General features: G+C 60.1%; 5 protein-coding genes across 5 annotated transcripts in view; 2 read left to right on the forward strand and 3 right to left on the reverse strand.

The window, feature by feature from the left end:
* Positions 1–992: 992 nt before the first annotated feature.
* On the reverse strand, positions 993–4,264 carry GGTG_04126 (hypothetical protein). Its single transcript, XM_009221918.1, has 3 exons — positions 3,211–4,264; positions 2,692–3,101; positions 993–2,591 (listed from the first exon to the last, which is right to left on the reverse strand). Exons 1-3 carry the CDS (start codon positions 3,349–3,351, stop codon positions 1,277–1,279), a joined length of 1,866 nt encoding a protein of 621 aa, XP_009220182.1. The 5' UTR covers positions 3,352–4,264; the 3' UTR covers positions 993–1,276.
* A 777-nt stretch (positions 4,265–5,041) lies between these two features.
* GGTG_04127 (mitochondria fission 1 protein) lies at positions 5,042–6,297 on the reverse strand. Its single transcript, XM_009221919.1, has 4 exons — positions 6,028–6,297; positions 5,944–5,962; positions 5,765–5,858; positions 5,042–5,593 (listed from the first exon to the last, which is right to left on the reverse strand). Exons 1-4 carry the CDS (start codon positions 6,044–6,046, stop codon positions 5,261–5,263), a joined length of 465 nt encoding a protein of 154 aa, XP_009220183.1. The 5' UTR covers positions 6,047–6,297; the 3' UTR covers positions 5,042–5,260.
* A 94-nt stretch (positions 6,298–6,391) lies between these two features.
* GGTG_04128 (kinetochore protein SPC24) lies at positions 6,392–7,737 on the forward strand. Its single transcript, XM_009221920.1, has 4 exons — positions 6,392–6,583; positions 6,652–6,784; positions 6,879–7,404; positions 7,483–7,737. The coding sequence occupies exons 1-3, from the start codon at positions 6,557–6,559 to the stop codon at positions 7,337–7,339; spliced, it is 621 nt and encodes a 206-aa protein (XP_009220184.1). The 5' UTR covers positions 6,392–6,556; the 3' UTR covers positions 7,340–7,404; positions 7,483–7,737.
* Positions 7,738–7,914: 177 nt separating this feature from the next.
* Positions 7,915–10,777, reverse strand: GGTG_04129 (hypothetical protein). The gene has a single exon (XM_009221921.1). The coding sequence runs from the start codon at positions 9,239–9,241 to the stop codon at positions 8,120–8,122; it is 1,122 nt and encodes a 373-aa protein (XP_009220185.1). The 5' UTR covers positions 9,242–10,777; the 3' UTR covers positions 7,915–8,119.
* A 17-nt stretch (positions 10,778–10,794) lies between these two features.
* GGTG_04130 (hypothetical protein) overlaps positions 10,795–11,365 on the forward strand; it is a gene marked incomplete at its 3' end in the record, with an annotated part of 1,874 nt that continues 1,303 nt past the window's right edge. Inside the window, exon 1 of the mRNA XM_009221922.1 lies at positions 10,795–11,335. Within this exon, the coding sequence (XP_009220186.1) occupies positions 10,925–11,335 (411 nt within the window). The 5' untranslated portion in view covers positions 10,795–10,924. The remainder of the gene's footprint in view (positions 11,336–11,365) is intronic.

The following is an 11,365-nucleotide window of genomic DNA, read 5'->3' on the forward strand; positions in this document are numbered from 1 at the left end:
TGCCGTTGGGAATAATGGATCGCCCGCTTTGGCCCTCGTGCCGCGATTCTAGCGGTGGGAATAAGAGGGAAATGAAACTGGCTTCCCCGGATTCACGGAATTCGAGCAGGGCCCAGGAGAGGCAATTGAGCCATGGGGGTGCGCCGGGTTCGGTTCCCCCCGTGATGGGGCGGATCTATCAATGTTCAGAGAGCTGGCTCGGCAATGGAGTCCGACAGGCGGCTACAGGAATGGAGAGGAGAGGAAGCTCCAGTGTGAGGGAGATTAAAACCCCAAAACACCTTGGGCGAGGGAAAAAAAAAAAGAGAGTTTGGCCCCGACTAAAACACAAAAACGGAAACGGAGGAGGACTAATAAATAATAATAAAACTAAGAGAAAAAAAATAAACGAAACGGAGGCAGGACAAAATGACTACCTAGCACACAGTACAGCAAAGGGCAAATTGATCGAAGGATTGGCTCATCAAGCAAAGGTTGGTCGATGCGCTCGGTCAATGTGCTCGGTCGCAGTTGATTGTTTTGCTGCTGGCGCTGGGGAGTGAGTGGCAGACTAGTAGCCAAGCTTGCGGAACCTAAATCTGGCTAGCATGGGGATTGCTGTCTGTACCAAGATTGTCTGCACCAACCCGGGTAGGCGTGTTTGCGGGCGATTGACGCCACCTCCATCCCCCGCCCCCGCCCCCGCCTGTGTTGCTTGCCAGCTACAGTTACCCACACACCAATGTAGCTATGCGCCACTGCCCAAAGCTGTAGCAGACGCGCAAGAGTAGACTTTTACTTGCTGTGCACCTTGCCCGGGATGCTGCCTCCTCCTCCCATCCTTGCTCGACCCCGGAATAGAGGCCATCTCGGTAGGGGATGCCCCTGCGGCGACAAGGTCTGGTGTTGCCGACAGTTGCTCCCGGGCTCACAGATCTCACACATCTCACAGACCTCACAGATGGCTGTGCTGAAAATCCTGTCCATTGGGTGACTTCCGTGTGGCCCATTTGAACTTATTTGCCCTGAATCGTCTCCCCAAAAGAATGGCAAAATCTAACTGGAAAGCCCGTCATTGCTGTACCCGGACCCTGAACCCCAAACGAACAAACAAACGAATAAACAAACGCAATCGTCTTGATCCACGACGCACTGTAGTAACCGCTTCCCACAATGACACCGTCCGCCCTTGTTGTCGAGGCGGAGAAAGGCCAGGAAAGAACAAGGCTGACAAGAAAAATGATGGGGACTTTGAAGCCAAACCTTGGGTCGGCTGCTTGTCTGCCTCGGATGGCACTCAATGCCTCCGACCATCGTTGTTGCCATTGCCAGACGACGAGCCAGATCCACCGAGTCTACTCCACCAACTGCTGAATCTGGGAGCGCCGCCACTGTTGCCGCCACTGTTGCCGCTGCCACTATCGCCCTCGCCGTTATTGCCGCTGCCGCTGCCGGAACGATGGCTGTGTCGGTTGGAACGGTCGCCAAATAGGCCCGATGTGCGGTCCCTGTCTCTGTCCCGGTTCCGTTCCTGGTCCGCCGATGCAGATCCGAAGGACCAGAAGGACCCCTCAGGCGGGCTTCGGTCCCTACTACGAGCGCCCGCTGCGGCTGTCCCCTGTTGCTGCTGCCGCTGTTGCTGCTGTGATCCGGCGCTGGGCGGCGAGAGCGAGTTTCGGCGATACCCTCCCAATGGCGGAGTGCCCCGGCTGTTACTATTGTTGCTGCTGATATCGCCTGGCATGTTGCCCATGGTGAAAGTGGCGCTGCGAATGACATTCAGCCGATGCTCATTCTCCGAGGGCGTGCGCACCAGGCGGCGCCTGTTGTTAGAGGAGCTGCCATCGGCCGCTTGGCGTGTCGATGAAAAGTCCGACGTCGTCGGTTGCGGTGGGGTCGATGCTGACGCTGATGCCGACGCCGATGCCGATGCCGATGCCGACGACTCTCCTGCCGTGTTTGAACGCATAGGAGGGCCAAAGAGCGAAGGCATGTGCATGGAGCCACCGGTAGAGTTGCGCCAGCCGCCGCCTAGTCCCTCGGGCGACGAAGCCGGCTGCCGCTTTTCCTCGATGGGGGCGCGGCAGATGGGGCACGTGTTGTGTTCCTTGAGCCAGAGCACCACGCAGTCGCCGTGGAACCAATGCTTGCACGGCAGGACCGTGACCTCGTCGCCGTGATGCAGCTCATCAATACAGATTGTGCACTCGGCCTTCTCACCGGTGCCGACCATAGTCGTATCCAGCTTCTTGCGCTCCAGCTTGTCTAGCGCTGTCTGCGAGGCCGGCGGAGCCGCGTTGGACTGCGGATTGGCTTCCATGAGATTGGAGATTATCCGGTCCAGCTCCTGCTGCGATGTCACCACATCACCCCAGTTCGAATTGCCAGGAGGTCCGAACAAAGCACTTATTATTTGGTGGAACTGCAATGGGAATCCATGGGGGGGATGGTGCTGTCCGCCGCCGCGGGCCGTGTCATTATCGGCACCTGCACCGGCGCCATCGGCGGCACTGGCGTTGTTGGCGTTGTTGGCGTTGTTGGCGTTGTTTGCACTGCCAAACGGGCTATTGCCGGCCTGGGGCGTGATGTTGCCCATTATGGTTTCGAAAAGCCTGCATGGCGACTCGTTAGTATCAGACGGCCAAGCGTACCGGCAATGAACGAATCGAGGGGAGTGAGTGCGATGCTCGGTCGAAGCAACACTATACATACATGGCGAAATCGCTGGCAACATCTTGCGGCGGGCGGTTGGAGTCACGGCCGACGCGCACATGGGGTGTGGTGATGGTGAAGCCGGTCTGGCCGTTACCGAAACTCGGCCTATGAAACGTCGCGCGGGCGAAGCGCGGTCCAGGGGCAGTGGCCGGGCCGTCCGGCGCGTGCCTTCCCTGGTCGAGATCGCTGACCAGCTCGGCGAAGCGGTGCACAATGGCATGGGGATCGGCCGGATGCACCGGGCCAGACTCCCATCCAGGCTCGTGGCGGGGCGGGCTCCGGTATGTGATCCGACTATAGAGCATGTTGCCGGCCCGCCGAAACTCCCTTTCTGGGTCGTTTTCGTCCGCATCAGAGTCCGTATTCCGCTGCCGGAGATCGCGGGGGTCATTCTCGCGATCTGATATCTGATGGTGGTATTGTCATGTTAGCATTTCGCCATCGCAAGGACCGAGTTCGATTGGAGGTACAAGATGGGAAGGACCAGGCAGCAGAAAGGCAGAAATCTTGACGCACAATCTCGGTGGCCCCAGACCTGCAATGAGGGCACTGAAGACCGCTGATTTCATGGTACCACTCGTGCCTACAGTTATGACAAAAGACGACCTCCCTGCCTGCAAAGGCATTCAAATGCGGACCGCGGAAAAGGTGTGACATGTTGCTCCCGCTCCGTTCGTGCTGGTTCTGTGAGCCTTGGCTTTGGTAAGCAGCAAGGGCAGCGAGTCCCAGGCTGACAGCGATGCCGACGGCTCGGAAGGCGCGGAAAGCCAGTCTGGCGGATGGCGTTTGGAAAGATGCAAGTATGGAGTGGTATATGAGGAGGCAGGGTTCGTCGAAAAGAAGCGAGTCTCGGTCGGCGCGCAAGCTGGGCTAGGGCGACAATAAACCCCAAGGGCTATCAGAGCGTGGCGATCCGGGCCGCTTCAGAGGTCAGGCCGCAAACGGCACTTTCGGGACCTGCACCAGCAGGCGAACGACGATGGGGATAAAACGAGGCGGGCCAGGGCAGGCTGAGACGCGATGCTTGGGAGGCGTCCAAGGCGGGCTCCTGCAGCGTCACGTTGCTTCGGGGCCGAGCCTGGTTCAAAGAAAGAAACAAGAGGAGCCAGGTTGACAGCACCCAGTTAGCGACTCGAGTGCTTTGTGACAAGCTTGAGCTCTCGGTTGACGGGCGGATGGGAGACGGTCTAGGTTGGTATCGGCGTGGCGTGGGCTTATCGATTCTGGTCGTAGGCGGTTGGCGGCTGGTTGGGCGAGCTAGGAATACACAGGCTGGGAGCTGGATTTGAGGGGAGAAGGACGGAGGAAATGCAAGAACAAACGGCCCGATCAAACAGTCGCCGGGATCGGATTTTTGAGCGTGCCCGCGTCGGGGCGCCGAGTGCTGACCGTCTGGCCCAGGTGCCAGGTCTAGGTTGCAAGTTGGCCGGTTGGGTGCCAGCAAATACCCCCGAGTCAAACAGCTGTCGCTGTCCTGCCCCGTCTGTGTGGCGTGTTGAGCGATGTTGAGCGAGGTCTGGGGAAGGTGCTTGGGAGGAGCTCATGGGAAGACGACGCCGCCCCGCCCAATGATGTCGTCGCCGCAGGGAGGTCCAGTCACCGACAGGGGGTCTACAACGGGAATACGGTAGAGGCCAGGCCTACCCACAGGCCCACTCACAGCCATCAATTTTGACAGTCCAGGGTGCTGTGTCAGGTCTCAAAGCACGCACCAAGGCACCTGCTGCCGGAATAGCGTGGTTTGCATCCAGGAGCCTAATTGCATTGCCAATCAAAAGGGGCCTGGAAGGTGCCAGAATCCGGCCGTCTTCAGCTTTGCGCTCGACGTTCGTTGAAACACCTACACCACAACACTTGACTGGATCCGATCCAACCCGACGTGCTACTCCCTGCCCACGCCACCAGCACATCATGGGAGCACGCGGCATTCATTCCCCCAGTTCCCATCACATCTGTGTTGTTATGGACGCTCTCAGACCCCGGAAGCTGTGCTGCCGATCGCGCGTTTGGGTTCACGAAGGCGAACACCGGACCATTCTATTTGTTTTTAGTCCCAGTGGCTTTGACATAGGTGTAGATATTAGATCTAGGTATCTACCGAACAACGCCGATGCGGCCTAGACGTACATGCAACCTCACACAGCTTAGGCGGGCATTGAATACATGTACGCGCTGCGCCCCAAGAGGGGTTGGACAGCCTAGGTGTCACGTAGGGCTCTCGGGTATATGACGCTGTCCGCGCAGCGCATGCAGTGCTAAGATCCTCCACATGATTATCATGGCATCGTGGCTTCAGCGCCTCGACATGGCAGGCTGATCCAGGCGAAAAAAAAGTCAAGACGGCGACTTCCGAGAAGAAGGGGGTATTATATAGGTACTCATCTGCTACGGGCTTACAGGGCTAGATGGAGAGTGAGCTGTTGATACATATTAGCGCTCATCAAGGAGAAAGAGGGGCGTCGTATGCTCCTCCGCACCGATGGGCGCTGGCGCTGGAAGCCAGAGAAAGCCTGGCACTGGGCCACCTCCTCATGCACACGGATAGCCAACCACCTGAATCCTGCGGCTACCTCTTCCGGCCCAGATTCCTGAGGAGGATACCGCCCACGACACTAGCGGCAACAGCAACCCCACCGATGATGGCAGCTCCCAACAGACCCTCCTTTGCCACCTTGTCGTCGATGAGAGAACGCAGGTTCGTTGCCTGCTGGTTCGTCGGCTCCTTGTCTAGCAGGAGGTCGTTATACCGCCTCGCATCCGCGTAGTTGCCCAGCTTGTAGTTGCCTAGCGCTAGGTAGTAGAGGCATTCTCGTCGCCGCTCCGGAGACGTCCGGAAGATTTCTGACAGCAGCATCACTCCATTCTGCTGGTCCGGCCGCGCGTTAGACTTGACGAGACCCTGTAGATGAATTGTAGGTTAGTTTCGTTTGTTAGCTGCTAGCCATTTCGCCGCCTGAAGCCGTGATGGTATGCGGGGTTCGATTTTTTTCGTCGTTCGTTCAAACCACTGGAGGGGTCGTTGCAAGACGCTAAAGGAAACAATACAAAATGAACAGGTGTATGGCCATACCCAGGCGTAATTGAACTTGGTCTGCACTCCGACCATGTCCCCCTCCTTCTCGAACTGTGCCCGTAGAACCTGGAGCTCGTCGGGCTTGAGCGGGCTGCCAAACGCAGCAATTTCAGTACACGGGCCGTCGCCGCAAGAAGGGCTCAGATGGAGCGTCGGGGGCTCTGGAACAAACATACGTTTCCGCATCGATGGCATCTGTGCGCGCGTGGCTGGTCAGTTTGCGCCGGACGGGCAGGACGGAGATTTTCGAGGCAGCTCACAAGGAAGATTGGACCCCATCGTGGGCAGCTGCGTGTGGCGCGGGGAGGGCGCGAGGGGCAGTTGTTGGCTGGGAGTAGAAGGGTAACACGACGGCGTGGGTTGAAGCCTCTCGCGAGGCTTGGGTTTTATATGGCTGTTCGAGCGGTGATTGTGGTAGCTGTGGCGGCGTCCGTTGGCCAACACTGAGATGGATGTATCACACGACAATCCCGACGGATAGTGCCTGTGGCCGAGGTTTGGATGCTGCGCCCGCACTCATGAGCTTTTCCCGTCCCGCCCAGCCCCACAACGGTGGGCCGAGTGGCGGAACAAATGACGTGCGAGATATTTGCCCACATGTATGATAAGATAGCAGGGGGGGTCGTCCTGGCGACACGCTAGCCTGTGTTTACTTTTGAGTTGTGAAGATTATCGCCAGAATTGTCTGTTTGACTGCAAGAAATCGGATTGAGAACACTTACGACCGCGGCCACCTGTGCACACTACGAACTTTGGCGATAGACCACAAAATCCCACAAAGTCCACAAGATGATTCTCGAGGAGGACCCCGCGCTGGCAAGTTAAACCGCCAGAATGCCCCTGCCTCTGTTCGCATTGCTGACCTGCGGTTGTTCCACTTGCAGTTGATCCGCGCCACGGTCAACAACTTCAACATCCAGCCCGACAAAGCTGCCATCACGCGCGTCGGCGGCGCGCTCTCGATGCTCCAAGAGGCGCGACAGCTCAGACTGCGCGAGGCCGAGACGTCGCTCAAGAGTATGTGATGCGCCACGGAGGGAGGCATCCACCCCCCCAGACCCGGCGGACTAGGGGCTCTAACGGAGAAACCTTGCACACAAAAAACAAACAGAACTCTCGCGCCAGCTCAACACGCTCCAGTCGCAGCACACGGAGCTGACGTCGCAGCACTCGTCGGCGGCGCACGCGTCGGAGATGGCGCGGCTCGACACGCAAAAGTTCCGCACGGCCAAGGCGGCGTCGGACCTCGAGGTCGAGACGGAGCGGCTGTCGTCGCAGGCGGCCGACCTGGCCGCGCGCCTGCAGGAGCTCGAGCTGCAGGGCGTCGAGGGTGAGGCCTCGGCCACGGACCCCGTCGAGGACGAGGTCCTGCTCCGCCTCAAGGTCTACCGCGGTCTCGGCATCGAGCTCGAGCGCGAGGGCGGTGGCGGTGGCGGCAGTGAGGGGGCCGACGGCGGCGAGTGGACCCGCGCCGTCATCCGCAACGACCGCAAGGGGGACGTCCACGTTGTCAACATGGACAAGAAGTTCACCAGGTTCTTCTACGCAAACTACTTTTGGCAGACGCTGTGAGAAGGAAGGGCCGCTCCGCCGAGCCTTGTCCGGTTTTTGACCGGCATATGATTTGAACGATAATGGTGAGTGGAGATGGCATATTCCCGGCGGAAATCGCCGTCATGGCTGTACTTTTGACTCTCATTAACACATGTACCAAGACATAATGGACTACAGAATGGTATGCGGCGCTGGTGGCGTTCGGGTTAGGGGTTTTCTTGGTGGTTGGGTCTCATGGGCTGTTCGATATGGCAGGTCCTTTCGTGTTTTTGCTGGTCACTTGCCCAAGATCGCTGTGTAACAGCAACTGCTCTCAGGGGCTTGATATGGCTGGATCCAGATTTCTTTTGGAGTTTGACGAATACCCAATCTACAATTTCTTCATAATGAGATCAACAAAGTTCCTTCTAAGCAAGGTGCGTTTGTGATGCATCCTCTCAGTCCAGCACGTCCTGTGAAATCGCAAGCACCGCTGATTTCTTAGAAAGTGGCATGTCCAACTATTCTTTACTCAAGGCTCCTTGACATTTATCCTCCCTTGGGGCAGAAAGATAACCCGTTTGGCAAAATGCATGTCTGTCCACGCAGCCGGCCTCGCCTCGAACTTACATCCCCAGGGCGTGATAGTCGACTTTCAATTATGATGACATGGTGTGTGGTTGGAAAGGAAGGTGCGTCATGTTTTTTTCTCTCCTCTTTCTTGTCCCTTCGGAGTAACGATACTATAGATATGGTAACATACGAGCGTCAAGGTCTTCCGTCTTTTCTTCCTCGGCTTCTGACCCCCTCACTAGCGTCCTACAGCCCAAACTCAGATGTCTGTCTCGCCCTCTTCCAGGGAGTTGATGAGCCGCTGCGGCTGGTCGCGTAGGCCGCCGTGGGGGCGCTGCCGCCCCCGAACCCGGCCCCCGCGCCGCCGGCACGCAAGAGCGAGGGGACGCCGCCGATGGACGCCCTGCGGCGCGAGCTGTTGGGCGACATCGGCAGGGCCTGGCCGCCGCCGCTCCGCAGCATGGTGAGCAGCTGCAGCTGCTGCGGGTGGTTGTAGCGGTACTGCTGCTGCTGTTGTTGCTGCTGGAATAACCGTATCTTGGGGTTCACGTCGTCGCCGCCGCCGCCGCCGCCCTGGTGGAAGAGGCGCGAGGGGAGCGAGAGCTGGGGCGCAAAGTCGCTCGGCCAGCTGCCGCCGCCGCCGCCGCCATGCTCGATCTCGTCTGGGTAGTAGCAGTAGCCGTCCGACCCCTCGTCGCCGTCGTCGTAGTCGTCGTAGAAGTCGCCCGTGTCGCCCTCGTTGCCGTCGAGCGGGCCGCCGGCGGGCGGGATCAGGGAGTGGCGTCTCCTGTTGGAGGCGGCCCCTCCCGCCGACGACGCCTGGCCCGCGCCGAAGCCGAACATGCCCTGTCTGTGACCGCTCGCGCTGCCGCCGTTGTCGCTCCCGCCGAAGGGAAAGCCGTTGGCGTAGCTGGAGCCCGCGCTGCTCGACGCGCTGCAGCTGCTGCTCCGGGTGCTGCTAGGACTGCCGTCGGCGTTGTTGGCGGCGGGCAGGGTCACGCGCTGGCTAAGGCTGTTCCCCCGAGAGGCGCGGGATCGGCCGCTCCCCTGGATGACGAGCAGAGGCGACGGCTGGCGCGGGGCTGCGGCGTCGGAGCTCAGCGACCGGGCGTGGCTGCCGCCGCCGCCGCGGGTCGAGACCGAGGGTGCCGCCGCGGACGGGGCGGGTGGAGGGGAGGCGCGGGGCCAGAAGAAGACGCGGCACACGGACGCGACGGCGGCGTGGATGAGGATGGCCCCCGAGAGAAAGACCAGCAGAGTGGCGGACAAGAAACTCGTGCAGATGGCGGCGACGGTCAGCGGCCCCGACAGCACGACGGCGGCGGCGACGAGGGCCAGGTTCCAAGGCTTCAGCAAGGCCCAACCCATGATGGGCTGGGTGTGTGCGGGGTGGGTGCTCGAGCGGGTGGTTCGTTTGTGCGTGTTCGTGTCCGCGTGCCGGATTTTTGGAGACGCCGCCGAGGCAGGCCGCAGGGAGGCTCAGACACCCTGGAACTCTTCCCCTCCTTCCCGCCTGTCACACCTTTCTTGGTCTCCTTCCGGCACCCCAGAGGTTCCTTGGGATCTTGAGGGCGGTGCTTGCTAGGGTTGCTTGCCAACGTGGGATGATGATATGGACGGCCGCCGGTGGGGGTGATGAAAGGGGTAGCTGGCGCCGTCGAGCCAAGCAACGTATCAAGTGGACAGCGCAGCAGAGGAGGGAGGTGGACTGGCCACTCTCCAGACGGCGAATGTGCGGTGAGATCAAGAGCGTGGCGGAAATAAAAGCCTTCTCTCCTGCCTCGCCTTCTCGCCCAGCCAGAAACGCTCGGCTCGATCAGAGGCGTCGGGGGTGGAAGGGGGCAGCCCAGTGTCCTGGAATGTGGGAGACGGGGGCGCGGTGCAGTGCAGTGCAGCGACTGGCAAGTCGGCCGGACCGGGCCCTTTCTTCGGCACTGCACCCCAGAAAGAGAGCGCGCAGGGAAACACGCAAGACCAGGGATGGCATGTGAAGGACGGAAGCTAGCGGAGGAAAAGAAGGTTAAGGGTTGATACATGTACGCACACATGTACTTTGTACGGCCGAGTCAGAGCTGCGACCTGGTCTGAGCAATTGCACGGCTCCCGCCCGTTCCCCCTTGAACGCTCCCTCAGGGGCCATCCAGGTCGGTGGGCATGAAGGCAGTCCCTTTAGTCCCTTTCTCTCTATTGCTCTCCATCAGGGTTGTGCAAGGAGGGCGGTCTTGGATGCAGGGTGTGCCGAGATGGCGAAAGGCCCGGCATGACGACTGGTTGGCCGCTCTAGATGGCTCCAAACAAGCGCCCAAGCACGCAACCGCTTGCTGCACTACGTGCCTATGTAAGCGGCGGCGGCGGCGCAGCGCGAGATTGGGTTGGGTGGATCGATCGGTGCTTGCTACATACCAACTGGCCCGTCCGTTTCTAGACCGTCCTAGGATGATGCCGGAAAGACCTAGCCGTGGGCTGGCCAGCAGCTGAGCAGTGAGTCTGTCCTTAGTCTTTCTAGTTGATGAGCGCCGCTGAGCACTGCTGAGCACGGGCGTTCCGTTGGTGGCCCGATCGAGATATGAAAAGAGCCCGCGGAGATGGGATTGCGGCGAACAGACATCGGCTCGACGTTTCTGGTGCGGTCCTGGCTCCCTTTCATAACTTCGTATATAGGTGGTATCCGCCTACTTTTGTACACATGGACGGCGACAAAGCCAAAGTCGCTCCCCAGGTAGGATGGGAGATGGGGTGCACCACCATTCCTGTTGCTCTCATTTCTTTGGGGTTCAATGTCGCTATCTGCCAACTATACGGCTGAACAAAAGAGCCCAGGGAGATCCGACGGCTTGCGCTTGAAGATTATCAGTTGACAATGAGCGGGGATGGACGTGGCGGCTTCCAATACAGTGCGTCGGTTGGCTTGCAAAAGCGGGGGAGGGTACTGTAACACTGTAGCTCCAGCAAACGAGTGACATCACCCACCCATCCCCGCCAACGTTAGCAACCAACAGACAGACTTCGTCCAGACTCGCCCATCCGATCGAACACTGCCGGCTTCCCAAGATGTGCACCAGCCACGGCCACGAGAAGACGCCCACCCCAGCCGTTGCCGTCAGCAGCAGCAGCCCGCAGGAGCCGTTCCCCTGGGACGCCGGCGCCTACGATGCCCACTGCCACCCGACCACCACCCCGGCCTCGGTGGCCGCCATCCGGGGCATGAGGGCGCGCGCCATGGCCGTCATGTCGTCGCGCGCGCAGGACCAGGACCTCGTCGCGGCGGCGGCCGAGGCCCAGGGCCACGGCGTCGTCGACGGCGGCAAGGTCCTCCCGGCCTTTGGCTACCACCCGTGGTCATCCCACCTCATCTACGACGACACCAACCCGGCGACACCTCCCACCTTCGACCCGGCCGCCGCAGCCGCCACCGGCGGCCGACAGGCGCTCGACGCCCAGCTGGCCCGCCACTACGGCGCCGTGCTCCGGCCGTCGCCCGCCGCCGACGAC

Source organism: Gaeumannomyces tritici (assembly GCF_000145635.1).
Source record: "Gaeumannomyces tritici R3-111a-1 unplaced genomic scaffold supercont2.2, whole genome shotgun sequence".
Classification (NCBI taxonomy): domain Eukaryota; kingdom Fungi; phylum Ascomycota; class Sordariomycetes; order Magnaporthales; family Magnaporthaceae; genus Gaeumannomyces; species Gaeumannomyces tritici.